At 40.1% G+C, this 22,369-nt stretch overlaps 1 protein-coding gene across 3 annotated transcripts in view; it reads left to right on the top strand.

Annotated features, from left to right (window-relative positions):
- The window catches only part of LOC133542187 (pleckstrin homology domain-containing family G member 1), a 180,404-nt gene that overhangs the window by 87,171 nt on the left and 70,864 nt on the right, over positions 1–22,369 (top strand). For all 3 annotated transcript variants that reach the window (XM_061886079.1, XM_061886080.1, XM_061886078.1), the window contains one exon: positions 6,753–7,327. In XM_061886079.1, coding sequence (XP_061742063.1) covers positions 6,902–7,327 — 426 coding nt within the window. In that variant the 5' untranslated portion in view covers positions 6,753–6,901. The remainder of the gene's footprint in view (positions 1–6,752; positions 7,328–22,369) is intronic.

The raw sequence follows: 22,369 nt of genomic DNA, 5'->3' as shown, positions 1-22,369 counted from the left end.
AGCCTTCCTCCATATTGTGTCACTCGTGACGTGACGTGTTTGACCAGGCGGTAATACTAAGCATGCGCTAATTATCTTGGGAAGCGAGTTTGACCCGGCAGTAATTCAAGGCAGGCGCATACTATATGCCCTGCGGCAATTCAAGGATAAGTCTCACCTTAAAACTCATTTGTATACTCTAGCCTTTAAATAGACTCCCTTTTTCGACAAGTTGATCTGCCGTTTCTTTTCTTTTTCTCCTATGTCCCACTCTCCCTTGTGGAGGGGGTCCGGTCGGATCTGGTGGCCATATACTGCTTGCCTGTGTATCGGCTGGGGACATCTCTGCACTGCTGATCCGCCTCCGCTTGGGATGGTTTCCTGCTGGCTCCGCTGTGAACGGGACTCTCGCTGCTGTGTTGGATCCGCTTTGGACTGGACTCTCGCGACTGTGTTGGATCAATTATAGATTGAACTTTCACAGTATCATGTTAGACCCGCTCGACATCCATTGCTTTCCTCCTCTCCAAGGTTCTCATAGTCATCATTGTCACCGACGTCCCACTGGGTGTGAGTTTTCCTTGCCCTTATGTGGGCCTACCGAGGATGTCGTAGTGGTTTTTGCAGCCCTTTGAGACACTAGTGATTCAGGGCTATATAAGTAAACATTGATTGATTGATTGAAGGATATACGGTATTTGTACTCACAATTCGTAGCACCCATTCGATGCCATATAAGACAGGGGTACTGTCGTAGTTAGTAGTTGGTCGTAGTCAGTTGATTCATGTAAAAGTTGCAGGCAAACCTTTTCACCGCCGGTGTCGGCCGACCTCATCTCACAAGATGTAGTTTCTCCTAAGTATCCTTCTTGAAATATATATCTCAATCAATCAATCAATGTTTACTTATATAGCCCTAAATCACTAGTGTCTCAAAGGGCTGCACAAACCACTACGACATCCTCGGTAGGCCCACATAAGGGCAAGGAAAACTCACACCCAGTGGGACGTCGGTGACAATGATGACTATGAGAACCTTGGAGAGGAGGAAAGCAATGGATGTCGAGCAGGTCTAACATGATACTGTGAAAGTTCAATCCATAATGGATCCAACACAGTCGCAAGAGTCCAGTCCAAAGCGGATCCAACACAGCAGCGAGAGTCCCGTTCACAGCGGAGCCAGCAGGAAAACATCCCAAGCGGAGGCGGATCAGCAGCGCAGAGATGTCCCCTGCCGATACACAGGCAAGCAGTACATGGCCACCGGATCGGACCGGACCCCCTCCACAAGGGAGAGTGGGACATAGGAGAAAAAGAAAAGAAACGGCAGATCAACTGGTCGAAAAACGGAGTCTATTTAAAGGCTACAGTATACAAATGAGTTTTAAGGTGAGCCTTAAATGCTTCTACTGAGGTGGCATCTCGAACTTTTACCGGGAGGGCATTCCAGAGTACTGGAGCCTGAAATGAAAACGCTCTATAGCCCGCAGACTTTTTTTGGGCTTTGGGAATCACTAATAAGCCGGAGTCCTTTGATCGCAGATTTCTTGCCGGGACATATGGTACAATACAATCGGCAAAATAGGATGGAGCTAGACCGTGTAGTATTTTATACATAAGTAGTAAAACCTTAAAGTCACATTTTAAGTGCACAGGAAGCCAGTGCAGGTGAGCCAGTACAGGCGTAATGTGATCAAACTTTCTTGTTCTTGTCAAAAGTCTAGCAGTCGCATTTTGTATCTGCCACCTAATCAACATTTTGCTCTCCTTCTTTGTGAGTACCAGCAAGTTATCTGTGGCTTTCTATGGCTCATATGGCTCCGGGGCAACTTCCTGTTTTCGCAACTTGTAATTGGATACTCACTTGGGACTTCCAAGTGAGTATCCAATCACAGCGTAAGGCCAGAAAGAAGGCCTTACTGACAACAACCCCTGATCTGATTGGCTGTCGCAATTGTTGATCAAGGCTTCACGGTGGCAGAGGGGTTAGTGCGTCTGCCTCATAATACGAAGGTCCTGCAGTCCTGGGTTCAAATCCAGGCTCGGGATCTTTCTGTGTGGAGTTTGCATGTTCTCCCCGTGAATGCGTGGGTTCCCTCCGGGTACTCCGGCTTCCTCCCACTTCCAAAGACATGCACCTGGGGATAGGTTGATTGGCAACACTAAATTGGCCCTAGTGTGTGAATGTGAGTGTGAATGTTGTCTGTCTATCTGTGTTGGCCCTGCGATGAGGTGGCGACTTGTCCAGGGTGTACCCCGCCTTCCGCCCGATTGTAGCTGAGATAGGCGCCAGCGCCCCCCGCGACCCCAAAGGGTAATAAGCGGTAGAAAATGGATGGATGGATGGAATTGTTGATCAACTCTATTTGTCCGTTCACTTACAGATCACGGACGACCGCATTTTTGATTCTGAAGACCCCCGGGCAACATAATCTAGCTGAATTCTGATTTGATACAAACTGTAACCTAAAAAAGGCACTGGAACGAGCATAATTTGACATGAGGAGAATATTAATATTTTTAGATATTTTGGGAAAGTAAATTAAAAATTACTTTTATCTTTAATTATGATCATAATTTCTGGTTAAGTTAGGCCAGCAGAGAAGGCCTTGCTGGCTCTGACGGCCCACCACCGGACGTAACGTCTGTAAAATCCAAGCAATATGTGATGATTGGCGACTTTATATATTGTACAAACCCCGTTTCCATATGAGTTGGGAAATTGTGTTAGATGTAAATATGAACGGAATACAATGATTTGCAAATCCTTTTCAACCCATTTTCAGTTGAATGCACTACGTCAGTCTACCCCAGGGCAGCTGTGGCTACTGATGTAGCTTACCACCACCAGGTGTGAATGAATGTTGAGTCCCACTTTTCTGTGAGCGCTTTGAGTGTCTAGAAAAGTGCGATATAAATGTAAGTTATTTACAAAAACAAAATATTTGATGTTCAAACTCATAAACGTTTTTTTTTTTTTTGCAAATAATAATTAACTTAGAATTTCATGGCTGCAACACGTGCCAAAGTAGTTGGGAAAGGGCATGTTCACCACTGTGTTACATCACCTTTTCTTTTAACAACACTCAAAAAACGTTTGGGAACTGAGGAAACTATTCGTTGAAGCTTTAAAAGTGGAATTCCTTCCCTTTCTTGTTTTGTGTAGAGCTTTAGTCGTTCAACAGTCCGGGTCTCTGCTGTCGTATTTTACACTTCGTAATGCGCCACACATTTTCGATGGGAGACAGGTCTGGACTGCAGGCGGGCCAGGAAAGTACCCGCACTCTTTTTTTTACAAAGCCACGCTGTTGTAACACTTGTCTTGCTGAAAATAAGCAGGGGCGTCCATGATAACGTTGCTTAGATGACAACGTTTGTTGCTCCAAAACATGTATGGACCTTTCAGCATTAATGGTGCCTTCACAGATGTGTAAGTTACCCATGCCTTGGGCACTAATGCACCCCCATACCATCACAGATGCTGGCTTTGAAACTTTGCGCCTATAACATTCCGAATGGTTATTTTCCTCTTTGTTCTGGAGGACACCACGTCCTCTGTTTCCAAATATAATTTGAAATGTGGACTCATAAGACCACAGAACACTTTTCCACTTTGCATCAGTCCATCTTAGATGAGCTCGGGTCCAGCGAAGCCGGCGGCGTTTCAGGATATTGTTGATAAATGGGTTTGGCTTTGCATAGCAGAGTTTTAACTTGCACTTACAGATGTAGCGACCAACTGTAGTTACTGACAGAATAGAATAGAATAGAATAGAATAGAATAGAATTAACTTTATTGTCATTATATTTGCATATAACGAGATTAAAGACTCCAACTTAAGGTGCGGTAGTGGGAACAAATATGGGGTGAAATAAATGACATAAGAGGTAATAAAGGAAAAACTAACAATTGAAATAAACAGACTACTATCCAATAAAAATAATAAGCAATTCTGTACAATATACAAAACACTATAGAAGTACAAAATACAAATACTGTACAATATACAGAGCAAGACAGGAGTACCGAAGTAATAAATAACAATCAGTGACGGACGTATTGCACTCGAAGGGTAGTATTGCACAGGAGGGTATTAGGACAGTGGTTTTATGAAGTGTTCCTGAGCCTATGTGGTGATATCCTTTACACACTGATGTCGGTTTTTGATGCAGTACCGCCTGAGGGATCAAAAGTCCGTAATATCATCGCTTTTGTGCAGTGATTTCTCCAGATTCTCTGAACTTTTTGATGATTTTACGGACCGAAGATGGTAAAATCCCTAAATTCCTTGCAATAGCTCGTTGAGAAATGTTGTTCTCAAACTGTTCGACAATTTGCTCACAAAGTGGTGACCCTCACCCCATCCTTGTTTGTGAATTACTTAGCATTTCACGGAAGCTGCTTATATACCCAATCATGGCAACCACCTGTTCCCAATTAGCCTGCACACCTGTGGGTTGTTCCATATAAGTGTTTGATGAGCGTTTCTCAACTTTATCAGTATTTATAGCCACCTTTCCCAACTTCTTTGTCACGTGTTGCTGGCATCAAATGTTAAAGTTAATGATTATTTGCAACGACAAAAAAATGTTTATCAGTTTGAACATCAAATATGTTGTCTTTGTATCATATTCAACTGAATATGGGTGGAAAATGATTTACAAATTATTGCACTCCGTTTATATTTACATCTAGCACAATTTCCCGACTCGTATTGAAACAGGGTTTGTATATTTCTCTCGGCGACCCTAAACAACCCAATTTGCAGATTTCCATTGCCATGAAGCCATTGAACTTCATATTCACGTCGAGATGTGGGTTGTTACAGTCTGCTCGCATTACGGTCAACTGCAGACTCACAAAACCCAGAAGAGCTATTTTTTCATATGTCTGATCTGTCATTTTTCAATCAAGTGAGTAAGACTTAAATCTCCAGGTGGACCTCTGCAGAGTTCATCTCAAGTCTGTACTGTTCTTCGGCTTAACATTGATCCTTTTACCAAGCATGGCATCGGAAAACTTCGGGGAAAACTAGGTGGATGAGTTGAGTGGGTGTGAGGGACTTGAAGCTGATCATTCATCCGTGCATTCGCTTGAGTTGGCCTGACTGTGTGGCTCAAAGAGTCCGTGCTCGCATCATAACGGCTCCGTCCACAGACACGAGCCAGTTTGGCAGCGACTTGATGTAAAACACACAAACCTGCCTGTCTTCGTGGAAATAGGCCTCTCATTCATTGCCTCTGGCAGGCGAGCGTTTAAGATTTAGATTTAGTATCGCAATACAGCTGCTCATCTAAATGCTCTCCATTCCTTTTCATTCTAAAGTGGCAGATAATTGGCTTCTCATGACAGGAGGCTTACAGCTGTGGCCCTCGTTTGGCAGCTGGTCAGCCTGGCTGTGGTCGGCTGGAATGTAAGGAATTGAGTTCGGACGCAGATAGTGTCTGTAAGAATATGAATGAGGTTTTGTTTTGTTTTTTAATGAAATTAAACAATGGATGTCCGCTAACTTTTTGCAACTCAACGCCAAAAAAACGGAAATGCTGATTATCGGTCCTGCTAGACACCAAACTCTATTTAATAATACAACTCTAACATTTGACAACCAAACAATTAAACAAGGCGACACGGTAAAGAATCTGGGTATTATCTTCGACCCAACTCTCTCCTTTGAGGCACACATTAAAAGCGTTACTAAAACGGCCTTCTTTCATCTCCTTAATATCGCTAAAATTCGCTCCATTCTGTCCACTAAAGACGCTGAGATCATTATCCATGCGTTTGTTACGTCTCGCCTCGACTACTGTAACGTATTATTTTCGGGTCTCCCCATGTCTAGCATTAAAAGATTACAGTTGGTACAAAATGCGGCTGCTAGACTTTTGACAAGAACAAGAAAGTTTGATCACATTACGCCTGTACTGGCTCACCTGCACTGGCTTCCTGTGCACTTAAGATGTGACTTTAAGGTTTTACTACTTACGTATAAAATACTACACGGTCTAGCTCCATCCTATCTTGCCGATTGTATTGTACCATATGTCCCGGCAAGAAATCTGCGTTCAAAGGACTCCGGCTTATTAGTGATTCCCAAAGCCCAAAAAAAGTCTGCGGGCTATAGAGCGTTTTCCGTTCGGGCTCCAGTACTCTGGAATGCCCTCAGTTCGAGATGCTACCTCAGTAGAAGCATTTAAGTCTCACCTTAAAACTCATTTGTATACTCTAGCCTTTAAATAGACTCCCTTTTTAGACCAGTTAATCTGCCGTTTCTTTTCTTTTTCTTCTATGTCCCACTCTCCCTTGTGGAGGGAGTCCGGTCCGATCCGGTGGCCATGTACTGCTTGCCTGTGTATCGGCTGGGGACATCTCTGCACTGTTGATCCGCCGCCGCTTGGTATGGTTTCCTGCTGGCTCCGCTGTGAACGGGACTCTCGCTGCTGTGTTGGATCCGCTTTGGACTGGACTTTCGCGACTGTGTTGGATCCATTGTGGATTGAACTTTCACAGTATCATGTTAGACCCGCTCGACATCTATTGCTTTCCTCCTCTCTAAGGTTCTCATAGTCATTATTGTCACCGACGTCCCACTGGGTGTGAGTTTTCCTTGCCCTTATGTGGGCCTACCGAGGATGTCGTGGTGGTTTGTGCAGCCCTTTGAGACACTAGTGATTTAGGGCTATATAAGTAAACATTGATTGATTGATTGTTTTGAGTTCAATACATCTAAACCATATAACATGAATTTTTCTCGTCTTATTTTTTGTTCATGCAGACGACTTCAGCTATTTGCCTGATGCATTGCCACCTGTTCCCGAAGTCCCGGACTCTGGCTCAGTCCTGAGCCCCAGCGACATTTCGACCCGCTGCCTTCGCAACCCAGCCTTCCGTTACGCATCTTTGCGGTATTGCTCGGCCCACAGCATGGACTCTTCTCCAGACAGCGCCGAAAGGCCGGTCAGCTACAGCTCTACGTCTTCCTCCGCTTCTTCTCGGGACAGTCACTGCTCACTGGGCAGCCGCTCCACCCTTGTCCACAGCCCTAACTCTATCCCTGTGACATCAGACCAGGACTCCGGGGCTATACGTTTGGAGCTGGTTCCGGCCCAGCAGCTGGGACGCGGGGAAGACGACAGAAGAGATGACGGAGATATGGACACAGGAAGGCAGCCTGGGAGAAAGGGCACTGAACAGACAGCAACTGATCATTCAGAACCGGAGCTAAGTCTTGACAGGGGGACGGAGCGAATTGGTCAGGTGCAAGAACCCAGGACGTACGTGGACCGGGTGGTACAGGAGATACTGGATACAGAGCGAACATACGTCCAGGACCTCAGAAGCATTGTGGAGGTGAGGAAACATATTTCTTTATCTCATTCCTTTTTGATAGAAATAAGAAATGTAGAAATGTCTTAAACCAGGGTTGTCCATCTGGTGATCGTGAGTTAATCTTTACTGGTTGACAAACATGGCAACCAGAGGTCTTGTAAGATAACCACTGACGGGTGTGAGCTCAGTATGAAGAAAAAAGGGCATGCAGGAACTGAAGAAGCACTTTCTCTCTCCCGCACAACACACCTGTCGTCAAAATTCTACGATACTATAGCTCTTCTAAACTTTAGCATCCATACAAGCAGCCTTAAAATCAACAAGAAAATTGGAGTGCTGGGTGTGTGAAACTCTGTCCAGACTTTGATTTACCTAAAAGTTTATTGGAAGCTGGTGATAATTCAAGACTGGGTCTGAAATTTGGAAATGCATTTTTAGCTTTCCTGGATTATACTGTATGTCCATTTATTATTGTACAACACAGCAACATTGTAACGAACCCTCTGGTTGTTTGCTTATACCAAGTCGGTTTAGATGCGATTGTCTTCCTCAAACAATGCTTACGTTTAAGCTCTTGAAACTGATTTACAAAACGAAAGCGATTCCAGATCAGTAAAGTGGAGGTCAAAACAGGCCGAGGTCAGCATGGCGGGTGGTTGACTTTGCTCTTTTCAGGTGTGCGGGCCTTTCAACCGGCTGATAACACACATGCTTTGAGTGTATAGTGATTGTCATCACACACAAACACACACACACACACACTACTTGTTGTCTGCTGAGAACCTTGAACACAAAAAGGTCACCTGTGCTCGCTTTTGCAGAGTTTGGGTTCGGTTGAGATACAGAACACCGGAACCTTTGTGCTGCAGGAACGGGCAGACGTTCAAAACAACATGTGTGCATGTTCTGTAAGCACACAACATCCAGCCGTCTACTTTTTATACTGCTTGTCCTCATGAGGGTTAGGGTAATCAGCAGCCTATCCAGACACACATTTACACAAGTTTCCACAAACTGATGTTTTTTTGTTTTTTTGGGGGGCGCCGAATTGCCCTTTCAGTTTGATTTTATTTGATTTCAGTAATCGTCTGTTTTAGATGGATCACCTTTCTAGAGTCCTCTTCATTTTTGTAGTTGGATGACCTTATTAATACCTCTTCATTCTTGTAGTTGGATCATATTTAGAGATCCCTATTCATTCTTGTAGTTGGATCGCCTTTCTTGATCCCTCTCGTTCTTGTAGTTGGATCCCAGTTCCGTATCACTTGCTATTCTTTTAGTCGTATAATTTTTCTCTATCCCTCTTTATTCTTGTAGTTTGACCACCTTTCTTGATCCCTCTTCGTTCTTGTAGTTTGATCACCTTTTTTGATACCTCTTCATTCTTGTAGTTGGATCACAGTTCTGGATCCCTTGCTATTCTTGTAGTCGGATCGTTTTTCTTGATCCCTTTTTATTCTTAAAGTTGAATCACCTTTCTAGATCCCTCACCATTATTGTAGTTGGACCACCTTTCTGGATCGATCATCCTTCTTGTAGTTGGATCACCTTTCTTGATATGTTTTCATTCTTGTAGTTGGATCACCTTACTTGATCCCTCTTTATTCTTGTAGTTGGATCCCTTCTCTCGATCCCCTTTATTATTGTAGTTAGATCAGCTTTCTTGATCCCTTTTTATTATGGTAGTTGGATCACAGTTCTGGATCCTTCACCATTCTTGTAGTTGGATAATTTTCCTTGATCCCTCTTCATTCTTGTAGTTGGATCACCTTTCTTGATACCTCTTCATTCTTGTAGTTGGATCACCTTTCTTGGTCCCTCTTCATTCTTGTAGTTGGATCACCTTTCTTGACCCCTTTTTATTATTGTAGTTGGATCATATTTAAAGATCCCTCTTCATTCTTGTAGTGGGATCACCTTTCCTGATCCCTCTTGTTCTTGTAGTTGGATCCCAGTTCTGGATCCCTTGCTATTCTTGTAGCTGGATCACAGTTCTGGATCACTTGCTATTCTTGTAGTCGGATCATTTTTCTCCATCCCTCTTTATTCTTGTAGTTTGATCACCTTTCTTGATCCCTCTTCATTCTTGTAGTTTGATCACCTTTTTTGATAGCTCTTCATTCTGGTAGTTGGATTACAGTTCTGGATCCCTTGCTATTCTTGAAGTCGGATCATTTTTCTTGATCCTTTTTATTCTTGAAGTTGAATCACCTTTCTAGATCCCTCACCATTATTGTAGTTGGACCACCTTTCTGGATTGATCATCCTTCTTGTAGGTGGATCACCTCTCTTGATCTGTTTTTATTTTTATAGGTGGATCACCTTTCTTGATCCCTCTTCATTCTTGTAGTTGGATCCCTTCTCTTGATCCCTCTTTATTATGGCAGTTGGATCACAGTTCTGGATCCTTCACCATTCTTGTAGTCGGATAATTTTTCTTGATCCCTCTTCATTCTTGTAGTTGGATCACCTTTCTTGATCCCTCTTCATTCTTGTAGTTGGATCACCTTTCTTGATATCTCGTCATTCTTGTAGTTGGATCATCTTACTTGATCCCTCTTCATTCTCGTAGTTGTATCACCTTTCTTGATCCGTCCATATTCTTGTAGTTGGATCACCTTTCTTGACCCCTTTTTATTATTGTAGTTGGATCATATTTATAGATCCCTCTTCATTCTTGTAGTTGGATCGCCTTTCTTGATCCCTCTCGTTCTTGTAGTTGGATCCCAGTTCTGGATCACTTGCTATTCTTTTAGTCGTATAATTTTTCTCTATCCCTATTTATTCTTGTAGTTTGACCACCTTTCTTGATCCCTCTTCGTTCTTGTAGTTTGATCACCTTTTTTGATAGCTCTTCATTCTTGTAGTTGGATCGCAGTTCTGGATCCCTTGCTATTCTTGTAGTCGGATCATTTTTCTTGATCCCTTTTTATTCTTAAAGTTGAATCACCTTTCTAGATCCCTCACCATTATTGTAGTTGGACCACCTTTCTGGATCGATCATCCTTCTTGTAGTTGGATCACCTTTCTTGATCTGTTTTCATTCTTGTAGTTGGATCACCTTTGTTGATCCCTCTTTATTCTTGTAGTTGGATCCCTTCTCTTGATGCCCCTTTATTATTGTAGTTAGATCAGCTTTCTTGAACCCTTTTTATTATGGTAGTTGGATCACAGTTCTGGATCCTTCACCATTCTTGTAGTTGGATAAGTTTTCTTGATCCCTCTTCATTCTTGTAGTTGGATCACCTTTCTTGATACCTCTTCATTCTTGTAGTTGGATCATATTTATAGATCCCTCTTCATTCTTGTAGTTGGATCATATTTATAGATCCCTCTTCATTCTTGTAGTTGGATCATATTTATAGATCCCTCTTCATTCTTGTAGTTGGTTCACCTTTCTTGATACCTCGTCATTCTTGTAGTTGGATCATCTTACTTGATCCCTCTTCATTCTTGTAGTTGGATCACCTTTCTTGATCCGTCCCTTATTCTTGTAGTTGGATCACCTTTCTTGACCCCTTTTTATTATTGTAGTTGGATCACAGTTATGGATCCCTCACCATACTGGTAGTCGGATCAACTCTCTGGCTTGATGATCCTTCTTGTAGTTGGATCCCTTTTATGGAGCCTTCATAATTTTTGTAGTTTGATCAGCTTTCTGGATTGCTCATAATTCGTGTTGTTGGATTACCTTTATGGACCCCTCTTTATTCTTGTAGTTGGATTTCCTTTCTTGACCCCTTTTAATTATTGTAGTTGGTTCACAGTTGTGAATCCCTCACCATACTGGTAGTCGAATCACCTCTCTGGCTTGATGATCCTTCTTGTAGTTGGATCACTTTTATGGAGCCCTCATATTTCTTGATAATAATAATAATGATGGATTAGATTTATATCGCGCTTTTCTATTATTAGATACTCAAAGCGCTCACAGAGAAGTGGGAACCCATCATCTTGTAATTGGATCTCCTTTCTTGATTGCTCATAATTCTTGTCGTTGGATGACCTTTATGGATCGCTCTTTATTCTTGTAGTTGGATTTCCTTTCTTGATCCCTCTTCATTCTTGTAGTTGGATGACCTTTATGGATCCTTCTTTTTTCCTGTAGTTGGATTTCCTTTCTTGATCCCTCTTCATTCCTGTAGTTGGATGACCTTTATGGATCCTTCGTTTTTCATGTAGTTGGATTTCCTTTCTTGATCCCGCTTCATTCTTGTAGTTGGATCTCCTCTCTTGAGCCCTCTTCATTCTTGTATTTGGATCTCCTTTTTTGAGCCCTCTTTGTTCTTGTAATTGGATATCCTTCTTGATCCCTCTTCATTCTTGTAGATAAACTCTTTGGATCCCTCGTCATTGTTGTTGGATCACCTTTCTTGATCCCTCTTCATTAGTTTATTTGGATCTCCCTTTGTGATCCTTCGTTGTTCTTGTAGTTGGATCACCTTTCTGAATCCCTCATCGATCTCTGCAGACTTGTTGCCTCTTTACTTGTTCTTGAATGTACAGAACAGAACGGATGTGCTAAATCAGATCAAAATTAATGACCGGGCAGATAGAGACAAACAACAATTAACAATTAAGTCAATGGACAATTTTGTCTCCAGTTAATACATGTCATTGGACTGTGAGAGAAAACCGGCCATGCGCCCTCTACACAGAGATGTCCAAGACAAGATTCAAATGCCTAATGGTGGGAAGCAGAATTTTTACCCACTGCGCTGCCCATGAGAATGTCTTCTGCTGTTGAAATTAAAACAAGAACTTTTTATTCATTGTCACCCAGGTTTCAACTTTGCAACTATGATTGATGTCCCCGCCTTCCATCCCCCCTTTGTCCTTTTCGGATGCAGAGGCGAGGACAGGGGACAGAAGGAAGAGGGATTTAGCTCTGAGATAACAGTGTCTGCAACAGGTTAAGAAAACACGGAAGAGGGCTTAAGAGCTGCACTTAATCACCTTCTACTGCCTGCAGACCGCCACCAGTAAAGTACTAAAACAGACCACCCAGCCTTGGACTACCACTTACCTATCAGTCCATTTTTCTTCACTGGGGCATTGAAGTATTGCTTATTTCTTTAATGACAGTGAAGGTTGATTGTATCAGCAGTACTAACTTCACCTGATGGTCGCCAAAGCCTCCATTATTGCAACTCCAGTCATCCATTATCCTGGAGCCCATGCTGCTTCCGGAGAGCAAAGAGGGTGTGATAGGCTTAAGATAAATATTTACCAGGACTCCCTTGGGCTCAGCTCTCTCAGCAGGGGAGCAGTGGTCATCACTTTGTCTTGCATGCAACCTATCAAGTGTGCATTTTAATTTACCACTGGGCAACCGTGGCCATAATACACTTTAGCACCTGGAAAGAGTCGCCTTTTGCAGTTGACCAGGAATTAAGAGGTTTTCCACGTTTGAATCTATCGATGTTGAAACCACGAATTGCGTAGCGTAATGACTTTCAACTACAGTGCAGAGTAAAGTGTTTGGCTTGGAATCGAAGCATGCACTCGAGGAGGTTAATGGTTAACGGCAGACTGGATCAAGTCGGTACATGTTGCGTCTGATGCTTAGCAGGGAGTGTACCTTCAGAGGTGTGTGTGATTGAGCTGCCCATTGTTAGACTTGAGGCCAATGCGACGAGTGAGCAGGTCGAGCCAGGTCACATCCATGACCCCGTGACTAATAAAGCATCACCTTACACGGGACGGTTGATGGTCAACGAAATCTTAACATGACCCTTTGAGGTGACCCCTAGCTTGGTCCGTGAGCAGGGATTTTAGAATAAAAATGTATATGATTCATGTCTTGGTTAAAATGCTTTTTATTAACTGAACGGGGGTATACATATATATATATATACATATATATATATATATATATATATATATATATATATATATATATATATATATATATATATATATATATATATATATATATATAGTAACTGAACGGGGGTATATTTTAGATGTAAATAGTGTCAAACAACTAAAAACTACATGTAATATTTTATCTGACAATTTTAGACCATTCTCTTAAATGCCAGCAATATTACTTTTTGTAAATTAATAGTACTTAATACATTTTACAGCCCCATGCCACTTGCTTGTTTTATTTCCTGCCTAATGAAACAAACATACATTTCAACACATTTAGCTGAGAAAATAAAGGTGCTGAAAAAAAAATCGATTCACATTCACATCTGGATACCTATTTAATCCAATTGGAAATCGACTAATAATTTGCTGAAGTACGTTTTAAAGAAATTAATCAATCAATCACATTTTATTTACACAGCCCTTAATCACGAGTACCTCTAGGGCTTCACAAACTCACGACATCCCTTGATCCAAATGTGTATATTTATATATGGTTGTTTGTATATATATATATACATATATATATATATATATATATATATATATATATATATATATATATATATATATATATATATACAGAGGTGGGCAGAGTAGCCAGAAATTGTACTCAAGTAAGAGTACTGTTACTTTAGAGATTTATTACTCAAGTAAAAGTAAGGAGTAGTCACCCAAATATTTACTTGAGTAAAAGTAAAAAGTATGTTGTAAAAAAACTACTCAAGTACTGAGTAACTGATGAGTAACCTGTTTGTTTAATGATTACGGCAACAAATAATGCACAAAAACATAAAAATAGCAATGAGCAAATTCAGAGCCAGGAATATCTCTTAAGCAATTAAAACAATTATATATATTAAATAATAATACATTAAAATAAAAAAAAATAAGGCAAATTGAGCCACAATAACTTAACAGCACCAAAGGCTCAGTAGGCATTTATTGATTGATTGATTAATTGAAACGTGTATTAATAGATTGCACAGTACAGTACATATTCCGTACAATTGACCACTAAATAGTAACACCCCAATAAGTTTTTCAACGTTAATCAATTAATAAATGACCAAGTCGAGGTGATCTACCTCATATATACATATACATACACACATATCATATATATATATATATATATATATAGAGAGAGAGAGTATATAATGTATACTTATTTATTTTGCCGTTTTTGTTCACATGTTAAAGCTGTTTTAATGAATATACATGCATGTTTAACACATAGATTCTTATCTTTAATGAAGACAAGAATAGAAGTTGGTGTATTACCTGATTCTGATGACTTGCATTGATTGGAATCAGACAGTATAGTGCTGATAATGTCCACATTTTCAAATGGAGGAGAAAAAAAGTTCCTCCTTCCTGTCTAATACATCATGAAAGTCGTTGGTTTTTGGCATCTTATTTGTCCAGCTTCCATATTCGTTTTTATACACTTTACAAGAAATACATTGGCGGCAAACTCCGTAGCTTGCTAGCTTGTTTGCGCTGGCTTTCGGAGACTCTTATTTTGTTAGCGCAAGTGCGATGGAGCGGCACTTTTATTGTGAAAACAGGAACTGTGCGATCGGTCTTTAGGCTTTTGATGGGAAGTATGGTTGAAATAAAGTGTCTTTTTTCCTTTACACTTTTGATTGATTGGTTGATTGATTGAAGCTTTTATTAGTAGATTGCACAGTACAGTACATATTCCGTACAGTTGACCACTAAATGGTAACACCCCAATAAGTTTTTCAACATGTCGGGTTCTACGTGTGACAATCACGTGACCACCTGGCTCTGTTTGATTGGTCCAAAGTCACCAGTGACTGCATGTGATTGGTGAAACACAAGCATGCGTAGATTCTACTTTGAATGCGTGTCTGACAAAAACAAAACAAACAAAGCGTGCATTAACAGATCAATAAAAAAAAAAAGTAGCGAGTAGCGTCCTGATTGCAGATAAATGGAGCGGAGTAAAAGTAGCGTTTCTTCTCTATAAATATACTCAAGTAAAAGTAAAAGTATGTTGCATAAAAACTACTCTTAGAAGTACAATTTATCCCAAAAGTTACTCAAGTAGATGTAATGGAGTAAATGTAGCGCGTTCCTACCCAACTCTGTATATATATATAGAGCAGAATATACGTTAGGTCAGGAAAAAACACAGAGGCTTTTGATAATTTTATGGACCGTAGATGGTGAAATCCCTAAATTCCTTGCAATAGCTGGTTGAGAAATGTTGTTTTTAAACTGTCGGAAAATTTGCTCACGCATGTGTTCACAAAAAAAACATCCTGGTTTGTTTTTATACCCAACCATGGTACCCACCTGTTCCCAATTAGCCTGTTCACCTGTGGGATGTTCCAAATACATGAGCATTCCTCAACTTTTTCAGTCTTTTTTGCCACTAGTGCCATCTTTCTTGAAACATGTTGCAGGCATAGAATTCCAAATTAACTAATATTTGCAACAGTTTGAATGTTAAATATCTTGTCTTAGCAGTCTATTCAATTGAATAAAGGTTGAAAATGATTTGCAAATCATTGTATTCTATTTGTATTCACTGGTTTTGGGTTTTTTATATATGTATACATGTATATATGTATATATTATATATGTATGAATATATACTGTAAATATGTGTATGTATTTATGTGTATATATATGTTTGTGTGTATGTACATGCGCGTGTATGTGTATGTATGCATGAAAATATATTTACATGTATATATTTCTGTTTTTCAATCAGATTAATCACACTCTTGAATTGTGATTAATCTTGATTAATCACAGGTTTTATTATTTTCTTGCATGAGTAAATTGTGCTGAAGAAAATTCCCCAATGTTTGGATACAAATGCAATTTTGAAGTCAGAATGTTGTACAAGATCGTTTCAAAATGTCTCACTGAACTGCAAGTCGTTGATTTGCTCAAAACTAGAAATAATATAGTGCGTATTTTGAAAGTCTTTGAAAGAATGTTGCGAAAAAGTCAATGAAGTGAAGTGTATTATATTTATATAGCGCCTTTCTCTAGTGACTCAAAGCGCTTTACATAGTGAAACAGTGAAAGAAGGTACAGTTACAAATCGATAATATAGTAGACACATCTATAAACAACTTTACTTCGTGAACCATTGAAATTTGCATTTCATTTAGTTTTAGTTTTACCAGTTGTTTGAACAAACAAGCTTATTTACCTTTTCAGATGACAATGCTGATCTCTATTTTTTAGGATGCGACCCGAGCTCATTGTGATTATTATAGGTGACCAATGTAGTCCAATAATAATATTTTAATTTTCCTGAAGGATCCCCCCTGAAGGAATCAATAAAGTACTATCTATCTATAAGAATAATACATTTACATATCTGTCATGACGAGGACATTTTTGCAGCTTTCTGCGAGATTTGTTCTCCCGTGATGCAAACAGACTAGACCGGACATGGCTTGAAGGTAAAAACATGATTTAATCTTGACTGTAACTCAACAAAGTACAAAACAAAAAGCGCTCACAAGGCGAAGGCACAAACTTGGCGCAGGGAACAAAAGCTAAGATTTAGCATAAACATAAAACAAACAACACTTACTGTGGCTTAAAAAGAGCAGTATGAACTATGAAGAAAAACTATGGCATGGATAGAGCAAACAGAGTAATGTCGCCAGCCGACTGACTGGCAAAGACAAGCTTAAATGCTGCCTCTGATTAGTGCTCGGGAAGCAGGTGAGCGGGAGAGCACTAATCAGAGACAGGTGAAGACAATGAGTAACCATGGCAACCAAAACAAAAAGGAACTAAAGGAGTCCAAATATAACAGAAAATATAAAAACATCATCCGGACCACGGATCATGACAATATCAGCCAGCAGTTGCATATTGATACTCCTGTAGTACAAGTATTTTAATTTTTTTAATTTTTTTTAATTGTATGCCAGATCAGCTGTGGTGATATGAATGACATCTTCTTGCAGCATGTGTTTTTTACACATATTATCTGGCGTTTTGTTTCGCGATATTATGCAAAAGCAACTTTTCTTACCTTCTGGTGCCTGCTGATCGGTATTTGGGATCTGCACAAGTCCTGAAAATGTGCACGCAACCGCCTTTGTAGGCTTCCTGTCTTGAGTTTCAAGTGTTTTCTTGAGTCAAAGTCTAAAGCTTTGTACAAACTTCAATCAATCAATCAATCAATCAATCAATCAATCAATCAATGTTTATTCATATAGCCCTAAATCACAAGTGTCTTAAAGGGTTGCACAAGCCACAACGGCATCCTCGGTTCAGAGCCCACATAAGGGCAAGGAAAAACTCACAACTCAGTGGGATGTCAATGTGAATGACTATGAGAAAACCTTGGAGAGGACCGCAGATGTGGATGGCCCCCACTCCCCTCTGGGGGAGACTGGATGCAATGGACGTCGAGTGGGTCTAGCATAATATTGTGAAAGTCCAGTCCATAGTGGATCAAACATAATAGTGAGAGTCCAGAGACGGCTCAGCAGCGCAGAGATGTCCCCAACCGATGCGCAGGCGAGCGATCCACCTCCGGTCCCGACCACCGGACCTGTTTCCCCCATCCACAAGGGAGAGGGGGGCAGAGCAGAAAAGAAAAGAAACGGCAGATCAACTGGTCTAAAAAAGGGGTCTATTTAAAGGCTAGAGTATACAAACAAGTTTTAAGATGGGACTTAAAGGGGAACATTATCACAATTTCAAAAGGGTTAAAAACAATAAAAATCAGTTCCTGGTGGTTTGTTGTATTTTTTGAAGTTTTTAAAAAAAATTTACCAGTCCCCGAATATCCCTAAAAAAAGCTTTAAAGTGCTTGATTTTGACTATTTGCGATGCGACTATCCATTACCCTGTGACGTCATACAGTGCTGCCAATGTAAACAAACAATGGCAGATACCACAGCAAGATATAGCAACATTAGCTCGGATTCAAACTCGGATTTCAGCGGTTTAAGCGATTCAACAGATTATGCATGTATTGAAACGGATGGTTGGAGTATAAAAGTATTGAAGAAGAAACTGAAGCTATTGAGCGAATAGCTATTGACGCTATTCATAGCCATAGCATGGCCGAATAGCTGGGTTAGCATCGCCGGTAAATCGTGCGGACCAAACGATCAGGACTTTCGCATCTCTTGACACTGGGGCAACTTAAATCCTTCGATTGGTAAGTGTTTTTTTTTTCGCATTAAATGTGGGTGGAAGGAAACGTAATATAGTTGCAAATGCATCTGCAGGTTATCCATACATCTCTGTGCCATGTCTGCTTTAGCACCGCCGGTAAATAGCATGTTAGCATCGATTAGCATAGCATGTTAGCATCGATTAGCTGGCAGTCACGCCGCAACCAAATATGTCTGATTAGCACATAAGTCATTAACATCAACAAAACTCACCTTCGTTATTTCGTTGACTTTATCGTTGCAAATGCATCTGCAGGTTATCCATACATCTCTGTGCCATGTCTGTTATCGCCGGTAAAATGTGGAGACACTCTGGCACATTCAATGGGGGTCTGGCGGCAGACACTTTCGCATCTTCGGGCCGGTGGTGCAACTTGAATCCCTCCCTGTTAGTGTTGTTACACCCTCAGACAACACACCGACGAGGCATGATGTCTCCAAGGTTCCAAAAAATAGTCGAAAAAACGGAAAATAACAGAGCTGAGACCCGGTGTTTGTAATGTGTTGAAAATGGAAATGGCGGCTGTATTACCTCGGAGACGTCACGTTCTGACGTCATCACCACATGAGCGACAAACAGAAAGGCGTTTAATTCGCCAAAATTCACCCATTTAGAGTTCGGAAATCGGTTAAAAAAATATATGGTCTTTTTTCGGCACCATCAAGGTATATATTGACGCTTACATAGGTCTGGTGATAATGTTCCCCTTTGAATGCGTCGACTGAGGTAACATCTCTAACTGTTACCGGGAGGGCATTCCATAGTACTGGAGCCCGAATAGAAAACACTCTATAGCCTGCAGACTTGTTTTGGGCTCTGGGAATCACCCTATTCTTAATGTGTCAACATATTTTAAAATAACCATGTAAAAGCAAGATATGAAACTGTTGAATTCAACTCCTTCTTCATTCATTGCTGTTTTGTATTAGCGCTACAGTCGATGCTTGTGCTAACACGTTTAAATTATGTTTAATCCAAATACCATATGTTATTCCGTCCAATTTTTTTTTTTACCTATATTGCCTGTAGGAACAGATATTTGTCAGTGATTCTATTATTGAGAGGGAGGCAAGCAGGCAGGTTCCCATTTTCATTGACTTGATTTTTTTATTGACTTTAATTACAGGTTGCAGAGATCAAACAGCATCGAGTATAATGACTATAACATGGGCAGGGACGGAAAATGCGGTGCAATAAAAACAAGTTACTCATTGGTTTATCCTTACTCTCTGATCTCACCAAGATCTCTGCAGAATTTTTCTCTGTCTCTACCTTCGACTTCCTTTTTCTGACCAATGATAAATCATATGGATATTTATTAGATTTCAAAGCTACAGTAGTAGACACATTTTCTGCATGTAAAATACGATTGCCAAAGGGTAATGTGAGTGCAAAGGCTCGATTGGCCTGAATCTGGGACAAGTGGATGATTAACATTGAACAGCGGGTCTTTTATTGTCGTAAATAGAAGATTAAGCGTTAGATGACACATTGCTCAGGCGACTGCAAGGAATTCCTGTTTTTTTTTTGTTTTTTTTCCAGAGCAGGGTTTCTTCAAGTTCACTTGTCAGACTGAAGAAAACTTTAGGGCAGCGATGGGCGAACTAGAGTACGCTAAACTACAAGTTACTATCGATTACATGTAGCTAAGCCAGGGGTTGGCAACCCGAAACGTTGAAGGAGCCATATTGGACTAAAAATACAAAAACAGGTCTGTCTGGAGCTGCAAAAAATGAAAAGCCATATATAAGTCTTCCAATGAAGTGAAGTGAAGTGAATGATATTTATATAGCGCTTTTCTCTAGTGACTCAAAGCGCTTTACGTAGTGAAACCCAATATCTAAGTTACATTTAAACCAGTGTGGGTGGCACTGGGAGCAGGTGGGTAAAGTGTCTTGCCCAAGGACACAACGGCAGTAACTAAGATGGCGGAAGCGGGAATCGAACCTGCAACCCTCAAGTTGCTGGCACGGCCACTCTACCAACCGAGCTCTGCCGCCCGAAGGCAACACATGACGTAAGTGTCTACATTAGCCTACTATCAAAAGGACTATGTGTCCCAGGCTGAAGCAAATCTTCGTTGACAGAAATGCTAAAATGTAATATTTATTCTACACATTTTTACAACATTAGAAACCATTACTAAATCAGAGGCTACTCAGAAGGTGAAACAACTCCTGGAAATCACTGGCTTTTAATTACCAAAGGTATAAATATGTGTGTCCAAGTTAAAGGAAACGGCAGGCTGTCTTCTTCAAATGGATTTATTACAATCTTTGGCAAGCTAGGCAATGTTTGCTGTGGTCTGGAACAACATGGCACACAAACAACTATCTGAAATGCAGCCAATATTACATACGGGTAATGTGTCATGAGACTTGCAAAACTAAATGATATACAAAGAGGATCAGAGAAAAGGATATTAAATGAGCTCATCAATACCTATAAATAAAGCACAATGATGCAATATGTACATACAGCTAGCCTAAATGGCATGTTAGCATTAGCTTGCACTGACCAAATATGCCTGCTTAGCGCTCTAACAAGTCAATAACTTCAACAAAGGTCACCTTGGTGCATTTACGCACAGCATAAAACTTTTGGTGGACAAAATGAGACAAAGAAGGAGTGGAAGATTTTACATGTAAACAAACAGTCCAACACATGTGTCAAACTCAAAGCCTGGGGGCCATATCTGGTCTACCAAAATCAATTGACGTGGCCCGCGAAAGTCGATTACATTATCTTTTTTTTTACTAAATGTGTTCCTCCTTTGTTTTGATTGAAAAAATACCTGGACTGCATGCAATTGCATATACATTACACTTTAATATTATCTAGTAATGTAAGAAATTAAATAATTAAATTAAATGTGTATGCATTTGGAAAGGGAAAGTACGTATCAATGGATCTGTAATAATAATGTTAATGTTCATCATGTAATGTTAAATAAATTGGTATGAATGTAGGTTTGGAAGTAGTTATCTTCTGTAATAATAAACACTAATAGTTGTTATTCGTGTTTCCTAATAATGCAATAAATTATATATTATCATACATTACATTTTTTTAAATAAAATAAATATCTGGTTGTCTTATCATTTTAAAGGGAGTTGTCCATTTAATTGTGCAGTGTAAAAAGGACAATAGGTAGAAACCATGATGAAACTACAACCGCATATATGGAAAAAAATAGCCTATCAGTCGTCAGAATTTTAACATTAAAAACACAGTGGTACCATTTTTACATTTATAGAAATTTGCTGTTAAAAAAAAAAAGATAAATTCGACATTAATTAACCTCTAAAGGCCTTAGCGGCCACATGCGTGGACAGCACCTTTTAGCTCTTATTTCCAGAATTGTGTACACTACTGAATTGGGGTCTTATGCCGACATATGGACATACAGCGTACAATGGAATTTGGAGAAAAAAAAGTGTAAAATAAAAATGTGCATGCCACTACACATGTAGTACACGTTTGTGTACTTATGGACTAAAAGATGATTTTTAGTTGTTATTGTAATTAGGCCCAAAAAGCAAAGAGAAATTTAAAAAAAGCATGTAAACAAACAACTTGGGCCTTAAGAGGTTAAGTTATGGTGACAAAGCTGCCTGTCAACAGAGGATTTTAAAAAATGGTATAATGATCAAATGCATGTGTAATGGGTTAATAATATCACAATGCAAATCCTTATATATTTATATAATTTATTACTCACTGTTACAAGCAGCCATCTGAGGGAGGCCATAACTGCGATGTGGCCCTCAGTGAAAACCAGTTTGACACTCATGCCCTACAACTACCTCTAGGGGTCCCTGCACCTCACTTTATGTATTTATTTGGTTTGCCTTTTCTTTGGCCCACACCTATAATGTTTTGAATTTACCCTACGTACAGTAAAAAAACAAACAAACAGTATTGATTTATATCTTGACAAAAAAAAAAAACAATGACTTGTGTGTTGTTTGGGAACAGTTATGTGCAGTAAAACTT

Source organism: Nerophis ophidion, linkage group LG24 (assembly GCF_033978795.1).
Source record: "Nerophis ophidion isolate RoL-2023_Sa linkage group LG24, RoL_Noph_v1.0, whole genome shotgun sequence".
Lineage (NCBI taxonomy): Eukaryota > Metazoa > Chordata > Actinopteri > Syngnathiformes > Syngnathidae > Nerophis > Nerophis ophidion.
Note: the sequence above shows the minus strand (reverse complement) of the source record. Positions and strands in the feature narration are given on the sequence as shown.